Below are 22275 nucleotides of genomic sequence, written 5' to 3' on the forward strand. Positions count from 1 at the left end.
TGTTAATAAAACACAGGTATAACGTATGGCGTCCATTTATTGACTGACTGTCTGTACAAAATGTCAACTACCCCCAACCATGCTAATATTATATATATAACACAAGTATTGTCGTTTACGAGTAATATCAAAAATATATATATTTTCTGAATCCCGTGGCCTTGGGTTCCGTGGATTTTATGCCACCGAATTCAGAAAAGCTTCATCAACTGATGTGACCTTTGCTTCCGGATTCATTTTCTCGGAGGATGCGCTTGATGTCGGAGATTCGGAGCCCTTACCCTTGCCTTCACACTTCTTGACGTAAATGGTTCCACAGCTTGTCCAGCAGAATTTAAATCCTGCTTCTTTAACTTGTTTTCGGCAGTCGCGAAACAACAGTCGGTTTGCTGGAGTCAACCGTTCATTTATTTAGATATTAGTTGTAGTGGCGCCTTCAAACCCGACATCCTTGGCGGTTAACCTTACTTCCACGGCCGACTCGCTGAACGCAATCAACATCAGTCAGAAAGTTTCACGCCTATTAAGGAAGACATCGTTAAAATAATACGGTGAGGATTTTCATTCTGAGTTTCCATCATACCAGGGACTTAGATCTCGTTTCTTAACATGCTTTGTTCTTGGGAATTGAGTTTGACTTTCATTACATCGATTATGCATCGTAAGTCCTGTACTTCAGATGCTTTTTTCTTGGCTTGTTTTAAACGGATATCATAAGCGGACATTGCCATAGATAATTCATCTAATCTTGTTTCGCGACGATTAATTAATATAATAATTCAAATTCGATCTTCATTGACGAAACTTCCGCTCTTAGTAGCCTAATTTCGCCTGTTAGTTCGGACAGGGGTGAGGCTTCTTTGCTGTGACACTTCCAAGGGACTGCCTGGTTTTAGTTTTTTGTAGGTGATGTTCTCTGACGTTTTCACCGGAGTTGCCAAGTTGTCGCCCCCTTTCCCCATAGAACTACGGCAGTCTGGACAAACCCATGAGGCGTTAGTGTGGCCTCCCAACACAGGGATAGTGAAAGTTCTTGTCACATATATTTAGGGTACATTTGACGAATTTCTCATCCGTGATACTACTTTTGTAGCCGGCGCACAACAGACTCTGCTTAGACTTCATAATTTTTTGTACACACGCCAGCACATCAAGCTACACATTGACGTATCTTGTTCCGTTGCAATGAAGGCGATTTTCGAACAAAAATGTGTAGTCTGATGTGCCGTTGTCCGTACTACTGTTACAACAAACCAGTGGCGCTTCAATGATGCTTGTTTCAACAGAATAGATCTCACGGTAACGGTCCAAGCGACGTGGAGTGTGACTAACTGACAAGTAAGGTTGTCTGCGTGAAATGGATTGTATTTGCGTGAACGCTGCCGTAAATTTAATTATTTGTATTGGCAATACTACTTAATTGTCAGTCTGTCTACGCCCACAGGTGTCACACGTCCAATCAGCTGAGCACTATTATGGGATTATCTGTGATTTGCTGTGCTGGTGGAATGTGGTGAAAAGCTTCCCCCGAAGACGGAAAAAACTGCCATCGTTGTAAGTCAATGCATCGAAGCCATATTTTCTTTGAAAAGCAAGAATTTTAGACGTTTTTTCATGTAAATGTTTAGGTAATATTATTGATTTTCACAATTTTATATTACTACATGCTTCCCGCCAAAAACGAATAAGGAAAATCAAAACAGACAAAAAATCAAAGAGATCAAGAAGATGAAGGAACGTATAAAGATAAAAAGCGATCCAATTATACAATGTGTTGATTTGCATTCTCGCCATATTTACTTACTTATTATAGTTTCTGCTTACAAAGTTGTGGAGTCTAATGTTGAAACGAAACTCACAAAAAACTTTTTTCAGTCAACTTTTCTAATTAATGTAAATAAATAGTAAATTATAACATACTAGTACAGAATCATAATTAAAAAATTATCGCTCGGTGAAGCGGGTGGCGGGGTCACTGCCCTTGCGTGGTGCACACGAGTTGAGACAATTTTGCAAAACTTTACTAGATTCAATTAGCCAGAATATTGAACAGAATATTTTTTAAATATTTTTAGATGATTTAGCATTGTTTATATTATTAATTTCTTAAATATGGCGAGAATGCAAATCAACACATTGTATATGAAAAGTTTAAAAAAAAGATAGATAGAGGTATGCGAAGAAAAAGCGGAAGGAAATATTTTGAAGTTGCATGAATTAATTCGTCATGTATAGAAAGTAAGGAAAGAAATTAATCGCGCTAGTTCCAAAAAACTGATTACTTTTGTAGCTACAGATTGCGTTCTGAAATTTGTTTTAAAAGAGATACGGAAATACTTTGTGTAATTGAAAAAAGGCTGAACAGCCAAACTGAAAACTAATTTTAATTAATAGTCATAAGGTGAAATTTGTTTGCGTCATCCTGATCGATTTATAAATAAATTTTAGTTTTAACTTTAGTAAATGTTTATGTAGATTATTGAATGTTTTTATTGCCTTTTTCATAATACTTTATACAAAAATTAGGCCTTTTGTAAAATTATCTTGATTTCGGTGGTAGCTGAATTCCGTGGATCAAATATGTCATTACCTGTTAAGAATCTAGTTGCCCAAATAACGGAATCTTATGTAAGTTTGAGTACGTTTTCCTTCCCACTCAATGTTGTTCCTGAAATTAAGAAAAAAAATTCGACCACCGAAATCAGAGAACTTCTAGGAGAAACTATCAGAATATTTACCAACTATGTGAGTTAGAGATCGGAGGCGGAAGGATATTCTCCTATGCGGACGACACTGCCGTGGTTTTCACTGGGAAGACACGACGGGACGGGGACGCAGTAAGCGCACTGCTGAAACAGGTCTAGCGAAAATGGCTAATTGGCTTAATTCTAATCTCCTCACCCCGAACGTAACAAAAACAAACTATATTTGCTTTGCTCCCCACAAACTCTCAGCCAGCGATTATAATAATAATAATAACACACACACTCAACATAGCCCCGCACTAGGGAAACCCTGTGTCGCGGGTGCCATGGACACCCACATTGACAACCACAAATTACAACCAAACTTACGAGAGAACTAAATGTAGGCGATACAAACATTTCTCCCGGCCCGGGAATTAAACCTGGGACCTTTGCGTGGCAGTACAGCATGGTAACCGTTCGGCCACGGAGGCAGTTATTTGTAATTTTTGATTGATCAAAAAGATTGACTTTGTAATACTGTGGTGACTGTCCCAATCAAATCTGCAACTGTTCACAAAGGTCAGCTATGCTAAATATCTGGGAATTATAATTAACCAAAGACTTTCGTGGCATTCCCATCTGGAACTGATTATGGGTAGAGTAAGGAAACTTGCATGAATTTTTGAAACTTTAAGACACGTTGTACTGGGCGAGTCGGGAGACGAATAAAACGGCTGAGTGTCGGTTATGAACTGACTTATATTTTAAAATAAATGCGATTATATAAGGCTGCTTATACTAGACACGCTTACTCACTACAACGTAATGGATAGAGAGCTATTAACCAAAATGTATGTAGCGCTTGTTCAGTCAATTATTGTTTACTGTATACCAGTATGGGGTGACCTGCCAGGATGAAGTTTATTAGCTTAGAGAGAGTTCAAAGAGTCCTTTTGAAGGTCATGTATTTCAAAGCTTTTAGATTTTCTACAGATGTTCTATATAAGATCGGCAACCTCTTGAGTGTCGGAAAGCTGTACATTCTGAACATGACCAAAATAAACAAAATAAAGAAGAAATGATATCGTAGCATATTCACGCACTGTCCGAACAACATTTGCCAGTCGACAGTACAACTCGCAAGCTTGTTATGTTTACAACTCCATCAACAAAACGTTACGAATTTATCCCATGAAACAATATGATTGTAAGAAGGTGTTAAATGAAAGGTTGAAAACCCTTTCTTATGAGGAAGTGGAAAATCTCTTAGAACGCATATCGTAATTAACACACTACAAATCATTTAAACACATAACATGCACACGCTCACACACACACTCTCTCTCTTACACACACATACACACGCACGCACCCACGCATGCTCGCACGCACGCACGCACGCACGCACACACACACATACACACACACAAGTTTATGTACACATTACATACTGAAAATTTTTTATTATTATTTTTATTTTTTATTTTAATTTTTCCATTTTAAATATCATTCTATCTTAAAACTAACCCACTGATTTGTTGTGAATTTCCAGTTTTAAGCTTAGTTGCAAGGCTTTTTTTTTTTTTAACCGGGGGAAACTGCTTTTTTTTTTTTTTTTTTTTTTTTAGCCCCGCACTAGGGAAATCCTGTGTCGCGGGTGCCATGGACACACACATAGACAACCACAAATTACACCCAAACTCACGAGAGAAATAAATGTAGGCCATACAAATATTTCTCCCGGCCCGGGAATCGAACCTGGGACCTCTGCGTGGCAGTCCGGCATGGTAACCGTTCGGCCACGGAGGCAGTTAAAATATCCTGGCCCCGCGGGGGCAGAGCCGGGGTTATGTGGGAATGGGCTGAACCCTGAAGGGGAGCAGCCCGACTGCACTAAACCCACGGAGTGTTCCTCCTCTCCGCTGTAGGTGGGGGTACGGGTACGCTGTTGCACTCGTCCGCACCCCCACCAGCGGCTGGCCGCGCCCTGCGCAGCCTCTCCCCGAGAAGGGAGAGACATCGGTCCCCCGACTCCGAATGTGAGGCTCACCGAACACCAGACGAGCCTTCCATCCCGGGCCCCTTTATGCTGGGCAACGAACTCCCCCGAGTCCACTGCCCAGGGGCCATGGGGGACCAGGTCAGCATCCACTCAACTGTGAAGTTCAGTGGCTGCTCCCCCAGCCCCCGCGGCGGATCTGATGGCAGGCTCCGCCGCAACATCTAACGTGCTTCCGCGCGGACTCACCGAAGAGAGTCCCTTGGAGCGCTCACCACGGGCCAACCGCCCACGTTCGGTCGCGGAGAATAGGAGGAGCGGCAACGACACACCGACACGTCTCTTCCCCCGCGGCCCCGCCGCCACTGCATCATAGAAAGCGGTGCAGCCCGCCAGGGTCGCGGAGTACAGGACGAGCGGCAACGACACACCGACACGTCTCTCCCCCCGCGACCCTCCTCCCAACGCGCATCCGCGCGGTCCCGCTGACCAGACGAGCCCCGCGCGGAACGCCCTCTTCCTCGGGCCAGCCTACCACCATCGGCCGGCCCCGTGGGTTCCTCTTAGCTTCACCGTGGGATGAAATCGACCACGGCTACTAGAGCCCCCCCGCCACGACAAGGCGGGAACCCCTTCGGGGGGTTAGTTGCAAGGCTTTCCCAACACAAGCATACATTTGCTTAATGGGAGAACCTGATCTACCATTGTTGAACCAAATTGAGAAATAAATAAATTTTTAAATTTTAAATTTTTTTTTTTAATTCTCTAGGAGAAACGTAAAAGAAATAATTTCTTTTACGTTATTTTCTCGGAATATTTAAAGCAACTGCAACAACCAACGTTTCATTCTAATTTCCTGTGAAATTTCAGCCTGAAGTGACAAGAAATCCTAACTTAAACTTAAGTTGGACTTTGACTCTTGATTCCAGTTATTGTCGTGTTTAACAGACCAAAGTACACGGAAGTTACGTTCTATTTGAACGACGAAGTATAAGATTTCTATAATTTCTGACTTTTGTCTGCGATTCGCTTATTTGTTGCTCAGACCAATTTATTGCATGTGAAAGCAGATACACGCACTCATAAACACATTCTTCGTCAAATTATTCCATTTTTTTAAAACATTTAAATGTCGATGTCACTTTACTTTTTCTGTTTCAATCGGGTATCTTCGACTAGAATTGCCGGCGCAGTGACGGTGCGGGGTTGCCGGAAGACGTATACAAACCTCGTAATCGTATCTTTGACTGCCTCAGCGGCCGAATGTTTACCACACTGGACTGCCAGCAGAGGTCTCGGGTTCGATTCCCGGGCCGGGAGAAATATTTGTCTACATCTATTTCTCTTGTGAGTTTGAGTGTAATTTGTGGTTGTCCATGTGTGTGTCCATGGCACTCGCGATACAGGGTTTCATTAGTGCAAGGCTATGAGTGTGTGCGCTATTATTATTTAAGTTTTTTACATTGTATGTTCATGTTCTGGACACCCAAGCAATTACTAATATTCAAATACTAAGTCTTTTCAAGCGCGTACAGGTTGATATTTAAAGTGGCTTTTTACTGTGTTAAAAAGTTTCTCAATATAACATGAATGACTTCGTAGCCTAGGCTTTAGAAAAAAGTACAATATCGTAACATTCAACCCCATTAAAAGCTTTTGTTGTGAAATACCTCTACGCGGAATATACATGTATTTAAATCATTTAAAACATTAACATTTTTCATTTATTAGTTCAAAATTTTGAATTTCTCGAGTCCCCTTTTTATACAAAGTTTGTAGTTTCGTTCCAATTGCCAATAAATTAAATTTTAGTCTGGGCACGTTCATAAGCGTGTTAAATTAATTTTGAGTTATCGAAGGTTGAAAACATGTAGCAACCTTCAAACGATAATATCGTCCGTGTTATTCAGTAGGTCACTTTGGTTTTTCAGTAGGTCACTGACTTACTCATTATCACTGTGCTAGTCTGATCTTACAATAAAAATACAATTTTCGAAATTGGAACAAACTGAACAAAAACGCCGCTGTTGGTTGGGAATCAAATGTTCATTTGGCGGACTTTATTCAACCCGAGGCGCGAGGCCGTGCGTCGATTCCTTCGCGTATCCACTTGATTTAAGGGATGCACGTAGACATTTAGACAGTTGCGGTCACAACCACTTAAGGTTTATAGGTAAATTTAAAAAAGATGATAAAAGAGATCGAAATCAATACCCAAGAATTGCCTTTTCAAAGGCACGAAAATTCGTGTCGCTTAGAAAATGCGAATTTAATTTTTATTCTAATGCAAAATTATTTGAATTGACCCGACCTATCTTATCCAATCAATCCTGTCGTTAAAACCTCATAGTTTCACAATTAAAAACAAAGCTTAGGAAAAAAAATCGTTTCATGAATAAAAGTTTTGTTTTAATGGTAGGAATGTCATTAATAATTATTAATAATCTCGTACATCTGTGAATATGCAGCGCATATTATTTAGTATCCGTTGCTTTTGTCTTATATTTCGAAATGTCAACAAGTGCTTACTTGTGTCAATTCAATAAGATGCACGGAATCTGTACAACTACAGTAATGAGCAACACATTATTTCTCGCAGTTGTATCATGTTATGAGCTTATGGACAATTTGTTAGGCCCTACTGACATTCGCTCTCGCACTTTTCATGGCCCAGTGGCAGCGCAAGGCAGCGACAGCGCTGATTCACCTTCTTGGACCTACGAAATTTGCACTTTGCAGTATACAAACATCACTCGACCGTGAAGCAAGTTCGCATTTTACTCAAACTAATTTACCTATTTAGTTATACATACATTCCTTCTAAACTGTGTTAATTGGAAATCTTATCAATGCAGCGGTCGTTTTTTAATTTTAAGGTAAGTATATCAAAACTAAGCTGCTTTTAAACACCTCATTTGCGCACCACAAATTAGGTACGAACATGTTCATTGCTGAGACGGAGATAAAAGCGCAGTGATGCTGTTTTGTTTTCTAGTTATTTTTGTCCTTTTGTAGAGCTCCCGACGACTATATTACTTTAATCGAGTAAGAATGTTTTGTTTTTAAGGTACACAAGTCCATTTGTTATTATTTTATGTCAAGGGTTGTACATTTCTAATTTAACTTTTAATTCATGATGACTAAGTTAAAAAGGTCAACATGTATGGTTTTGCATACGTAGTCTAGTCACGTACATGCCCGCTCTGATAATATGGATCCAATTTATAAGGTTTTAGCTATAAAAGCACTATATATCCAGAATTCTATGGCCATTTCGTCGAAGCTAATGATTTGTGTGAGTGCTAATTCAAAGTCTCTAGCTAGAATAAATAATGTTTGAGATCCTGACAATTAAAGATTTACCGTATTTGCGTATAGTACACACTCGGTCATTTGAGTGCAAATTAAGAGGATCTAGCTGTGATTGTGAAATGATGGTCTTTAACAAAACGTGTTAACCGAGTTTAGAGTTCAATTACGTAGTTCTGAGAACGGTATCTCTGTTAATTAATTGCCAACAAACATAATAATAAATAAAAAATAATAAAAATCTCAAATAACGCAATTTCTGATATCCTACAGAAAAAACATGAACACACACACAACCATAAGGTGTTGTGTGTTGTCACTAAAATACAGCTAGCGGTAAATTGTACTCACGGACAATTCCTCAAATTGACAATATTAATGTCTCCTACATAAGGACATCTGCGAAGACAAATTGCATAGGCCAGAGGCTTGTCTACTTTCTAAAACTAGACATAAATGTAGGATACAGGTGTTTTCTTATTTTGTATATATTTGTTTAAATTCAACACATTAACCTTGCCAAATGAGTGAACTAACAACGCATTAATTATACCCACTCGCCACTTTTATCAAGTCGCGTCATGGTGAACACAAATAACTGGGTAACCTTTATAATATACCTAATTACCTCGCGTCTGTCCGTAGCAGAAGGGATCATTAAACCACGCCCCAAGTAGTTTAGCATATCATTTATACCATATCAATAGGGTTCCTCCATTTTAAGGCTGGTTATAGGCGTATAAAATTATTGTAGTTACAAAAATTGTGGTTTGCAAACTTTGCCAGGCATATTACGATAGCACGAGATTTTTGTTGTTTTTTTACTGTTACTGTTACTGTATAAATGTTTTTACTGTTGACAGATGCGGACGAACCTCATTGTGCTGCTAGGCATGTTACAACTCCGTCAAGTGTACAATCGACCTCAGAACCAAATCACCACAGAACAAAACACCAAACATATCAAAATAGCTAATACCCATGGAGCTCTACAAAAATCAGAAAGAAGGAAAAAGGATTTTCCGCTACCGTTCACACAGTACTTGGTGCCGAACTTGCACGTCATTCCTATTCAAAATGTGTACAACAACCCGATACAACAAAACAGGACTTTGTTTCCTATCTATTCCTACATTCCTGTGCATCATAATTACTTGGTGCCGCTCCAAGAGCTGACTGTGATCCCATTAAACAGGGAAGTACTGCAGAAAGCTCCGAGAGTGGACAGTGAAGAAAACAGTTTCAGGACTTATTATGGTGGTTACGGAAACGGACTGAGCTGGGGAGGCCGCGGGGCCGGACACGGCTTCTATGTCTTCGGTTACACTCGATAGTGCATTCTCAAATAAAGAATTGGTGTTTTTAAATATTCCTTTTTATTTTGCTTTATTTGCATCGTTTTGAAAAGATCCGACTTTAAAGAACTAGGATTCAATTCAATGAAAAATATTCCTTATTTGCATTCCACAAATTTCCAAGTGTTTCCACTCGTAACTCTTTATCATCAAGAATAATATGTGGTTCCTCAGGATAGTAAGTAAGTATCCATAGTGATTCTTTATTGTTACAAATCTGTAGTATTTGTCTCGATTGTTACAAATAAAGTGACGTAATCAATAATGCCAACACTTTTATGATTTCGTAATATTTTTACAATTTTACAACTTACCTATTAAATAAGGACGCCATAAAGTTGCAATAAAACACAAGTTTATGTATAAAATTGTTTGTTCCTGTGTATAACATTTTATAACTATACGTGTTTTGGATTTCCTAGTCGTAACATTCTAAATAATAAGAAATAATGATTCACAAGTTTTATTTAACGTTATTTGTAGTATATTTGGACCGTAGCGAGTGTTCGCATTGGACTCTAAACAACGACCCTATTTTAAACTCAGTCGTACGTTAAATTAATTACTAACTGTTTGGCTAACTGAGACGCAGCGAGGGCAGACCGCACGCGAGGTGCACCGATCACCTGGGCAAGATCGGCCGTAGGAATCCGCTGGGCGCAAGTAGCACATGAATTTCCGTAGTGGCGATCAACTAACGACCACAAGGTCGACAATCCTTCCGATTAAAACGGCGGTTATAGCAAATCCTATTTTTGGAAAAATAGTTTATGCATTCAAATACTATATTTACTTAAGTACATATCAATGTTTTTAATGGTTTTTGTTTTCTCAAATTGTAGCATATAGAAGTTTCACAATACTCAATTATAATTACGGTTGTGGTTCGAATGCAGGATCCGTTCAGCGTGCATATGACCGAAGTGCGCAAATGCCGGGGCGTCAAACACACCAGCTGTGACGGCGTTCACTACTCAGTCACCATGGTCAGCCCCATTGCGTTGGATGTGGACATACATTTTGAGCGCGAGTTGCCGTCGCTAGAGGTGTTGTGATCACGTCTCTGCTTCTTACGCCACTAAAACGAGAGCCTTACTACTTTATGTCTTACTCTTACTATAATATCGATACTTTAGCGTATACGTATTTAGGTGTTTCCTATACCATACATGTTTATCATACATTTGTTATATCCAGGCAAAGATTGTGTGGAAAGGTGGAATGTTTGCGGAAACTCACACGATCAATACGAGATCTGTGTGTCACGACATGTTCCTGAGGCAAATTCTGGAGCACATACTACCCATTGAGCAGTGCCATCTCCCCGCCGTAAGTACCTCAAGCTTATATCAGAGATGCTATTCCGTACGTAGATAGTGTTGCTCTAGGGATATAATAATTTGCTGTTGGTTCATTACCATGGATAGGTTATGCGTGGACGGAAACACAGTTCCAACTTGAATGGAATTCTTCGCTTAGCATAGGTACCTACACCTACTACCTAATACTTACTAGCAAAACGCAGGTTTTTATTCCGAAATCAGTGTTTCTTAGTTACACAGGGCACACTATAAGTTTCCGGAACGGGCCACTTACATAAACAAAATTTAAAAAGTAATTACAACATTTGAAAATGGAACTCTTTGGCTGTAGAATACAGTTTGTTTCTTCTGACTGTCACTTGTTTTTATATATTGGCGACATTTTAGAAATTGGTTGTCTACATCACCATAGATTTAACTCGTGAAAATTTTCATAGTATGATTTTCTACGACTAAGTGTAATTTAACAGCTCAGCGAAGCTTGTCTCGGAATCAAACTGCTTTTGGCGATAAAGCACCAAGCAAACCGTCTATTTATAGCTGGTTTGCAGTATTCAAACGCGGTCGTGCGAATCTCAGTGACGAATTTCGTGATGGTCGATAGGCATCAGTCAAATACAATCAATACTACACAAACATTTGGGTGAGAAAAAGCTGTGCTCTCGGTGGATCCCACACAATTTGACTGAGGCTCAAAAAACGGATCGCGTCACTTGGTGCAACGCCATGCTTACCAGATTCAACGAAGGGGCGTCAAATTTGGTGTGGGACATAGTAACAGGTGACGAAACATGGATCCGAAAACAAAGCAGCAACCGAGCGTATGGGTCTTTCCAGATGAATGCCTCTAAGCGGATGATTGCTTCTTTTTTAATAAAACTGGACACGTGGCTACTGTTGCTTTGGAGAAACGTTCTACCGTGAATAGTGATTGGTACGCGAGCATTTGTTTGCCGGAAGTTATTGACAAACTCCGTTAAAATTACCGTAAACGGTGTATTATTTTGCACCACGATAATGCCAGTTCTCACACGACCAGACAGACAAATGAATTTTTGAAGGTGAACACCGTTGACCTTATGAACCATCTCGTGTACACTCCTGACCTGGCACCTTATGACTTTTATTTATTTCCAAAAATTAAGAACCAGTAACGCAGTCAACGATATACATCACCTGAAGAGACTGTCCAAGAGTATGAAAAATATGTTTCGGAGATTGTCACGGAGAAGTGGCATAAATGTTTTTAAAATTGGTTCATTCGTCTGAAAAAGTTCATTAACGTAAACGGAGTATATTTTGAGAAACAATAAATTTATTTCCAACCATTTCTATAATTTTTTTCTTATTCATTCCGGAAACTTCTAGTGCGCCACACGTATAAGGCGCCCGAATTGTTTATTATACATTCTATCTCACCGGGATCGCGTTACGATACGACGACGACGACGAATGGTTCACATAATTATTATAGATTTTCCGACACGCAAGTGATAAGTGTAGATTAAACTTCACATAAGTCGTGAAGAATGAAACTTGAATCTCCTCGTCATTGGCCATCCTCGGCATGAGAGGGGAGCTTTTTTCCAAGTAATACTCATTTATTTTATGATTGTAGGGTCGCTATAAAGGGAGAATAAACATTAATGAGACAGCACATTACAACTACGATGGCCGAACGATGTTTCCTGGAAAATACGTCGTGAAGAGTTCGTTCTACACCAATCATTGTAACGTCTACTGCCTGCTCGTGGATTTGGTCGTCACGAAGAGTCCTCATCATCGGCTAGCGACGTTGTATAAATAACAATTAGAGTTCCACTTCGTACATCGAAAATATGCATTTAACGGATACATATGGACCATCAAAGAAAATCTTAATTTTCTTCACTAACAATAGAAACTAAATAGACAATTCGCTACGGATATGGGCCCTATTTTTGGTTTGAGAATACTATTAAAATATTCTTCAAACTATTAATCTACCTGTGTTCCGGGATGGAACATAGGTATGTTGGTGTCGTGAATCATGCGAGATCCAGGAAACATTTGGTGTGTAAACGAACTCATCATTTTTACCCACATTTATATTGTAGTACCACTGCTTTATCTTGTGCTAACTTGTTGTTTTGGCACTATTGAGGTAGCAGTGACGTCAAGGGCAGTTAGTGGCAATGGAGTGCGTTCAGGTCAGTAAAACTAAAGACTTGCTAAGTTCGTGAAATGTACAATATGAAACCAACAAAATACCGATCTTTTTATGTACTGTTTAACATTGCGACTTGCATGAACTCGGTGGATAGGCACAGAGCTCACATTACTATCGTGTTTATTAATATAACAATTAATCTTAACTAATATTACAAATGCGAGAGTAACTCTGTTACGTTTTCACGCCTAAATCGCTGGAACAAATGTGATGAACTTTGGTACAGAGAGAAATATGGGACCTTGGAGAAGGACATAAGCTACTTCTTGTCACAAAAAGAAATCTTAAGGTGGGTGAAATAGGATATGAAAGTGTGTATGGAGGATCGGTCATTTCTTAAGTTTATGCTTTGTGTAAGAAATATACGGACGCTGGAAAGGCTAAAGGGCTAACGTGCATTTGGACTATTTTAGAGGAGAGCGATTTAAGGATTTTTTTTCAAGAAAAAAATCATAACTCTGATTTTATTTGTTTTATGGAAAAGTGGCCTACTGAAAAGTTTTAGGTGTTGTTGAGGTACAAAATGCTTTTGACTTTTTTTATTGCTAAAATTTGTTAATATTCGAATAAACGGTGCGTTAGACAATTGGGTTTTGTCATCAGCCCGAAAAAAGGCCAACGTACCTATTTCTACATAAAGACGTTACGGATAAGGAACTACCGTATATTTTATGGTTTAGTGACACCCTGAAAATACCTTACTAGTGGGATAAGTCAGATTCAAAGTAAAACAAAAGACATAACACAATTCCTTGGGCATTATGATTCTTTAACATAAACACTTAAGATACTAAAAAATGTTAATGTTCATGCCTGTCCTTAACTTTCTGTTTAATTAATTCGATATTAAATAACAAGTGACATGTCATAATAAAATATAGTTATTTAAAATAAAGACAACACAAAAGAACAAAGAGACCACACATAGAAAAATGACATCGCAAAATATATTAGAACTTATAAATCGCTTGAACGCTTCGATGGAATCCTTACAATATCCACATACTTAAAACATAGGTCCCCGGTAATGAAAAGGGAAAGGCGGAATTAAATCATGCAATTCCATCGCATACTCTCCGTGATATATCCTACAGAATACCATAAGCAGGCAACTTCACGGCGCTGTTCAAGGCAACTGTAGAGGCAAAAGAACTGGTGGTGCTACTGACAAGCTGGGAAAGGCTTAGTGTTAGCGCAAGTTTGCGCGTCTCTCTCCCAGCATGATTAGTCATCAGGTATGGGAACAACCATTCTTGACAGTGAGCATTAAAGTACTCTAAAATGACTAGCTGTGCCGCTGGGTATCCATGCTGAGCCTATTGAAATTGACTATTCTGAATCTTCGCAGCTGTCAACGATATACGACTGGTTTGTTCTGAGATATTGAAGGATACAACTTGACGCGGTCATACCAACTACCCCTACATGTAACTAAACTGGAGTAGTCGACAACCTTGCTACCTCCCATCCAAACTCAACCAAAGAGGATTCTCTACTGAAATATGAAGTCGTAACTCTCACCTGTCATACGACAAAAAAGGTACTCCGATCCGGCTGAAATTTTATACGTTTTTATGTTTGGGTGCTCGTAATAAGAATATGCGGTCAAATTTTTGATTCCGCCATTTTCTAACATGGCCGCCATATATTTTCCACCGACAACTATGCTTTGAGGCCCACATCTCGGCGAGTGTTGGAGATAAATGCGCTTAAACAAATGTCATACACGGTACGAGACGACTGCGAAAAAAAAAATTTCGAGGTGGCGGACTCAAAATGGCGGCCCGAAATAAAAGTGCTCCGATCCGACTGAAATTTGAAAACCGATCGTGTATGGAGGTTCATAGTATGTATCTGCAAGCGAAATTTGGATCCTGCCATTTTCCAAGATGGCCGCCATACCTGTGAATTTTCGGTTTTTTGACCAGCATTTTTCTCCCAGAAGAAGAGCGGGTATATAAGAGTATTAGTATGCGAATAATGGTTGGGTTGATTTGGTGAGTATCAGAAAGTATCAAAACCTTCGAAAATGCTCCGCATCAGGTAGGACACCACCTGCACGGGCGAAGTATAAGTTTTAGCCCTGAGGTCTCCAAATAAATGTTGCTTGGGCAGTTTCTACCGGGAGTAAAAAAAACAAAATTCGCAAAACAAAATGGCCGCCATTCCCACTCAAAGTCAAACAAAGAGAATTCTCTACTGAAATATGAAGTTCAGCTCCCAATTTGTCACCAGATACAACGAAAGCCCTCGTGCGCCGCTTTAGCGGCATCTAGTTGTACTCTATGTAGCTGGATTACCACTGACTGACTGACTGACTGAACCAGTGATTTAGATAATTGTTCTCCCAGAAACAGTAGCGGTGGGTAAAAATGATGTACGGGAGTCGTGATCGGATGGCTCCGGTGAGTACCAGAAATCTTCGAAAAGTGGACTGCATCAGGACCCCGGCAGCGCGGCCAAAGTATAACACCTACCGGCAGGGTCGTTAAACTAAAAATGGCTACCATCTTGGTCAGTTTCCACCGGAAGTGAAAAAATTCAAAATTCGAAGAAACAAGATGGCCGCCATACAAATTTCAGAGCCTTATCGCTCAGCGAATATCGGAGATAGGCGGAGGGTCCTCGACCAAATGTCAAAGAGAGCGATGGGGGTCAACTGCGAGTAACGAAATTTTTTTAAGATGGCCGACTCAAAATTGGGGCCCAAAATAAAAGTGCTCCGATCCGGCTGAAATTTGGCATCCGGTTGTGAATTAGAATATGTGGTGGCCGCCATACATATTTCGGGGGCCCGTATCTCGGAAACTATTGGAGATGGGTAGATGGTGTTTAAATTAATATTGTAGAGGGCAACAGAACCTAACTACCGAGTTCTTAGGTTTTCGCGATTGTTACACATAGGAAATGAAACTATTTTTCCGGATTTAAATCGCGTATAATTTGTTTTTTCAAACAAACCGACGTTTCGGGCCCTTTACAGGTCCCATGGTCACGGTTGACTGAGGTGGTACAGTCTTCAACCAGTTATGTCTAATATTAATGCAAACCATCCTATTTTTTCACTGTAGTTACAATAGTTATTAATTAAATACCTTATTTTTAATTTTACAAAGAAAATATTCCAATTTACGCTACATTAAGTTATACAAATTATTTTATTGAATGAATTTTTATTAAGTTTAATTTATTATTAATTATTGACAGAAAGTAGAATAAACTAAAACATATTAATTAGTACTGCAGTCTGTTTGGGATTTTTCATTAGAGGAAATACTGGATCCCAAACTGGTGGTACGGAGAAACCATCTTCCCTGTTGAAATTAGGATGTTTTTTAATTTCAATGGCCTCTCGCAGCATCCTGGGCAGATAACGGACTTCTTTTGCAAGAACCTGGGGTTTGTAAAACTTCATTGAATGTGTAGGTTTATCCATGACATGCTCGCAGACTGCAGACTTGTTTACGCGACGGTGTTTGACATCAGCTATATGTTCTTTGACGCGGGTACAAATACTTCGCTTTGTTTGTCCAATATAAGAGAGACCGCACTCACAGTCAAGCTTGTAAACTCCTGCATCCTGTAAGGGGATGTTACATTTCACGGGTCTCAGGAACTGAGAAATCTTCCTCAGGGGCTTGAAATAGGTCTTCATAGATGCACGCCTGAGGACTCTTCCGATCTTGTCTGTAACATCTCTCACGTAAGGTAAGATGGCAGGTCTTCGCTCGACTGTTGGTGGTATCACACGGGGTCTGCGGCATTGGCGTGGAATCCTCAACTTATTCGCATGTAGGACTTGCTTTATATGCTGAAGTTCCCCCGCCAGATGATTACTGTCGCAGACACCATATGCTCTCTGAAACAAAGATTTGCCCACGGTAGCTAACTGGCTAGGATGGTGATGGGAATTACCATTGAGGTACCTATCTGTATGGGTTTTCTTTCGAAATACAGTATGGCCTAAGGTGTTATTAGGATTTCTTTTAATTAAAACATCTAAGAAAGCTAAAGTACTACAATTCTCTTGTTCCATAGTAAATTGGATCTTAGTACTAAAAGAATTAAGATGGTCCAAGAAAGAAGGTATGCTATCTTTAGGTAACGTTGTGTAAGTATCATCAACGTACCATTTGAAAATCTTCGGCCTAGCTGGGGCCATGGGTAAAACTCGCTCCTCGAAGTCTTCCATGAAAATATCGACAATAACGGGAGATACCGGGGAGCCCATCGCTATACCGTCAATTTGTAGGTAGAATTCATTATTCCTCAATAGATAGCCTGATGTTAGGCAGTGTTCTAATAATTCTGCATATTCAATGGACATATTATGTTCCCTTAGCTTCCTACGTACAATTTCAATGCAGTCTTTTACTGGTAGGTTGGTAAACAGCGACTGAACATCAAAACTGACCATGGTGTCATCATCAGTTAACCGTAGATCTTTGATTCCACTGATGAAATGGTATGAATCCTTCACATGTGTAGAAGTGTTCCCTCTCAATGGTGACAGTACCTTTGCCATGTGTTGAGCCAGTTTGTAGGTTGGTGTGTCAATCTGGCTAACTATGGGACGGAGTGGGGTGTCAGCCTTATGTATTTTTGGTAACCCATACAGTTTTGGTGGTTTCACGGCGCAGGGCACAAACGCACTTACATCAAGTTTCAGCGTACCGGAGTGCTTAGATATTAAGTTAGTTGTTGTTTTTAATATCTTGGTGGTAGGGTCTTTCTTCGCCTTTTTATACGTGCTTTCATCCGATAGTAAGTCAGTTATTTTGCTGTTATAATCTGACGTATTCATGACCACCGTCGCGTTACCTTTATCTGCACGAAGGATGACTAATTCAGGATCTTCGCGGAAGGTCTTCCGCGCGTAATATTCATCTCGAGTAAGATTCGGTCTGGGCTGTTTATTTGAACGCAATATTGACGAAACGTCTTGGCGTATTGCCTCCAAATCTTCCTTTCTCATGTTGTTTTTAACTAGACAATCCTCAACGTTACAAATAATTTCTTCATATGGAACACGACGAGGAGCCACTGCGTAATTCAAACCCTTTTGCAAATCTGAAAAAGCAGACTGATCTAACGTTTTGTTCGATAAGTTTATTACAGATCTTCTTCTTCTTCTTTTTGCTTAATGGCGCTACCCTTTAGATTTCGCCAGTATCGAGTTTTCCGCTTAGTAATTTTAAGGGCTTCTGTAGACTCTGCTATTCAATGAGTATTGTGACAGCACAATGTGATATAAAAAAAATTCCTTTCCTATTTAAAGCTGTTGAATTACCTGAAAGGGACGGAGAACAATATATATAGACAAATGTTAGTATGTAAGTGTGTTAGGCAGGACAAACAAATTATAAATTTATGTTATTGCTGGTTATATAATCACAAAGGACATTGATGCAAGTCGTATCCACAAGACTTAAAATCGTATTGAAATTTGTGGGTTTGAGAATGATTGAGGGAAGGACATCGTACAAGGAGACTGGGTACTTGTTACAATTGAAGAAAATGTGATCCGGAGTTCCCTCGTCCAGCCCGCATTCGCAAAGCGAGCTGTCCCTTACCCTAATTTTAGCTAAGTGAACTGGGGTGCTCGCGTGACCGAGCCTTAATCTACATATGGTCGAGGTGCAAAATTTGGATGCTTTGTTAAATTTAAAGAACCAAGGTTTACTCGGGATGACATTTTGAATGTTCGCATAATGCTTTCCTTTCACTTTGGTTCTCTCCTTCCATTCAACTTCCCATGTGGACATCATCTTTTGAGTTGCCAGTAAGGGCAGGTCATGAGAGAATACTTGAGAGTACGTAGGACATCCAATTTCAGTGGCATCTTTTGCCTTCAGGTCGACGGTCTCGTTACCTACTATACCAGAATGACTTGGGATCCAGGCCAAAGAGACTCTAATTCCTTGACTGAAGCAACTGTATAGCACATTTCTAATTTTTAAGATACAGGGAAAGTTGGATCTGTTACGAAAAGGATTGGACAGAATTGCCTGGAGACAACTCCTCGAGTCTGTTAATATGACAGTTTTATCTAGCTTATGAGACTCAATATAGAGAAGAGCTTCTAAGATAGCAATGGCTTCCCCAGTAAAAACAGAAGAAAGGGAAATGAAGGATAATTTTAAGTTTGGGTATCCAGACAGCAGCACCAACACATCCTTCATCTGACATTTTAGAAGCATCACTGTACATCACAAGCCAATCGCCCCAATTCTCATCGATGTACTTTTGTAATTGAGCTTCAGAGTTAGAGGAATTTTTGTTAATGCCTAAATTCAGTAGTATGCCGGGTTGATAGATAAGACCGAGATAAGGTATATCGAAGAGAGGGTTTAGGGTGCACTGATATACTGGACAGGGGAGCCTGATAAATTTAATAAAACTAAGAAACAGACAGGGTGCAGATTTATGTCTCCAGTACTTATCAGAGGATAAAAATTCTGATAATTGATGTAATTTACCTATAAGAGGATGGGATGAATTTTGAATAATTTTAAAAAGGAATCTGTCCGCTAAATACTGTCTCCTGATAGATAAGGGGGGTCCGCACATTCCACCTTTATTACAGATTGAGTTTGTGTTTGATCATTTGACAGTGACGTTGACGTTTCGTTACTTGTGCACTTCAGTTTAAGTTTATTAAATTTTTCAATCTGTGTTTTTTGGGATTGTTGAAATTTAAATTCTGATCGTTTATTTGTAATTTCAATACATTTATTAAAATCAGATCTGCTTAACTTTACCTCCAATTCTTTCAATAATTCCGTAATAAGAACCTAACTAGTTGTCAAAATTATTTTTTCAAAAGGGCCGATTCAAGACACGGCCGGTAATCTACCTATAGAAAACCGCTCGCAATAGCGGCCATCTTTTTTAATGAATAATGACATTTGTCATTTTTGTTTCCTTGCTGTGATTGGCTGCCGCAGGCGTAGGTAGCCTTTCCGCCATCTTGGGTAGTGATCGTAGTATTTTACACTTTGTTATTGTTTTGTTGTTTTCACCTTGTAGTGGCTTGTAGCTTGTTTGTACAGGTTTGGATCGAGTGAAAACGTGACGTGCTTATCTTCTCCGTTAATTCTGTATTGTGTGTTTGTATTTTGCTTCATACAAAATGTACGAGTGCTGTGTATGTAAAAGTTCACGACAGGACGCTATTTTACATCATTTTCCTCGCACTGAGAAAAGACTCATGAAGTGGTTAAAGTAACTAAATCGTGATAATCTGAAAAAGTTATCACCAGAAGAACTTTCAAACGTTTTTGTATGTCAAAAACACTTTGAAAAGAGGTTTATTACGCCGAAATTACGTCTCATAGGCAGTGCATATCCATCTTTGTTTACCGAAGACGAGATTTCCTCTGGAATACCATCACAGGACAATGCCGGTAAGTTTTAAGTACAGACTTTACTATAGCCTTCTAATCTCTACGTCCTAACAGACTTTTAATATGAGCTTAGCCCGTAGTTGCTTTGTAGAAATAAAATATTAATAACTATAACCGTCATCTAAGAAACAAATTCGCAATTGCCGACGTTGGTGTATCCAGTGTTAATAACTTATAACAATTTAAGTACTTACTTAATTTTAAAACTAAAGAAATAGTATTGAGTTTTCAATTGTTTGTTTATACCTGCATGTGTTAGTGTTTATACCCGGATGTGTCCTAGTTCGTAGGAATAACTTTTAATGTTATTAATATTAATTGTTTTATTTATTTTGCACTTACAGAAAACATGGATATTGATTTGGAGCATAGTTACTTGCGTAAAAGACACTTTGACCACACATACTTTCAAAGGGAACCACTAAAAGGTTAGTAATGCAGTTTGTATTACTGTAACATTTTCTAGTAAAACTGTTGAAATGGATTTATTGCATGTAAATTTATATTCTGACATATTGGCCCCTTTACTGGTTCGATATTATAGTATGCGATAATATAGTATACATAATGCTTGTTGCAAATAAATAGCAAGTTATTATTTTCAACTATCACCTATCACATTTATTTAACTCTCACTCATAAACACACAGAATACCAAAATACCTACAGGAGAGACTTGCATAAAATTATAGTGTGTAATTTCTCACGTTTCAGAAGTAATTGCCTCTAGCTCCAGTGAGTCTCAGAATGTGCCTGGCCCATCGCAAATTCCACTGCCTAAACAGGACTTAGGTAATGGAATTTTTTTGTTGGACTCAAGTTATAAAGGATAGTTAAGGTTTTAACGGTGTGTCAACTTTTCATTTTTTTACACAATTCTGAAGCAACTTGTACTTATAGACCATCAGTGAGTGTGGACAAATGGTGCTACAATCTCTCCCACAATACCTCGTTTATTGTAGATGTTAATTATGTATGTTTATTGTGATCTATTTTATAAACATCATCTATCTGTTTTATATGATGGAAACATCTTGTTTCTCAACAGTACCTAATTATTTTTCAGTTAATCCTGTAATCATTGAACCAGTGATGAATGAAGCATTTCAAGCCTCTGGTAAGTGATTTTGAGTTATTATTGTTGTATTATTACCACATGAATATGTTTGCAATGAACCTTTATTTACTCCATGCTGGATATGCAGAGGTCCTGAGTTTGTTCCCAGTTCAGACATTAATTTTCTTTGTATTATGTAACCTAGTATATTCTTCTAATAACCTTATGTATAGTCGAAAATAAATGTTTGGTTTTTCTCTTTGCAACTGCTCATTCAACAAACTTGTAACATACAACATAATATGTAAGTGTGCAGCTGCATGTTGTTATAATGTTTTACATTCCATAGAACTTGACTTCATCATTCACTTTTGTGTTTTCCAGGCTTGGATACAGTCAGAATTGCTAAGGATCCGAAACCTATGAGAAGACGTTTAATCACGAAAGTAAAAGATTTGTCACCAACATGCAAAAGTATTTATAAAGAATACAAAAAGTCTAAACAGCAGGCCGATTTTCATCGAAGAGCTAAGAGAGCCCTTCAGTTTAATAAGAAAATGTTGTTCGAAAAATTAACAAATAAAATGAATCCTTATGCAAAAAACAACAACAACATAACAAATATTGAGTTGTTTTATTTATTTTATTTTATCGTATTATTTTATATAAATGAACTGGAACCCCTAACCACCTTTTTTTTTTTTTAAAGTATGGATGTATACGTTCTGCTCCTTTGCAAGACAATATCGTCTACCAAAAAAAAAAAATGGAATGTCAGTCGACATTAGTATCACAGATTAAAAATAATTCTTACTACTGAAAAAAAAGTACTACAGTGAGCAGTCTGAACGTAGTTCACTAAGTAGTCTGTGATTCAAGATGGCGGCCCAACAAAAAAGTGCTCCGATCCGGCTGAAATTTTATATTCTTC

General features: G+C 38.9%; 3 protein-coding genes across 3 annotated transcripts; all 3 read left to right on the forward strand.

Moving 5' to 3' along the window:
- Positions 1–1431: 1431 nt before the first annotated feature.
- LOC113225606 lies at positions 1432–9458 on the forward strand. Its single transcript, XM_026457942.1, has 2 exons — positions 1432–1554; positions 8859–9458. The coding sequence occupies exon 2, from the start codon at positions 8859–8861 to the stop codon at positions 9327–9329; it is 471 nt and encodes a 156-aa protein (XP_026313727.1). The 5' UTR covers positions 1432–1554; the 3' UTR covers positions 9330–9458.
- Positions 9459–9965: 507 nt separating this feature from the next.
- On the forward strand, positions 9966–12594 carry LOC113225628. The gene is made up of 4 exons (XM_026457987.1): positions 9966–10009; positions 10247–10396; positions 10548–10679; positions 12291–12594. The coding sequence occupies exons 2-4, from the start codon at positions 10265–10267 to the stop codon at positions 12477–12479; spliced, it is 453 nt and encodes a 150-aa protein (XP_026313772.1). The 5' UTR covers positions 9966–10009; positions 10247–10264; the 3' UTR covers positions 12480–12594.
- Positions 12595–19973: 7379 nt separating this feature from the next.
- LOC113225602 lies at positions 19974–22051 on the forward strand. The gene is made up of 5 exons (XM_026457938.1): positions 19974–20287; positions 20632–20715; positions 21002–21079; positions 21354–21404; positions 21729–22051. The coding sequence occupies exons 2-5, from the start codon at positions 20637–20639 to the stop codon at positions 22049–22051; spliced, it is 531 nt and encodes a 176-aa protein (XP_026313723.1). The 5' UTR covers positions 19974–20287; positions 20632–20636.
- Positions 22052–22275: the final 224 nt, after the last annotated feature.

Source organism: Hyposmocoma kahamanoa, unplaced genomic scaffold (genome assembly GCF_003589595.1).
Source record: "Hyposmocoma kahamanoa isolate Upper Pololo Valley unplaced genomic scaffold, ASM358959v1 168, whole genome shotgun sequence".
Taxonomy (NCBI): domain Eukaryota; kingdom Metazoa; phylum Arthropoda; class Insecta; order Lepidoptera; family Cosmopterigidae; genus Hyposmocoma; species Hyposmocoma kahamanoa.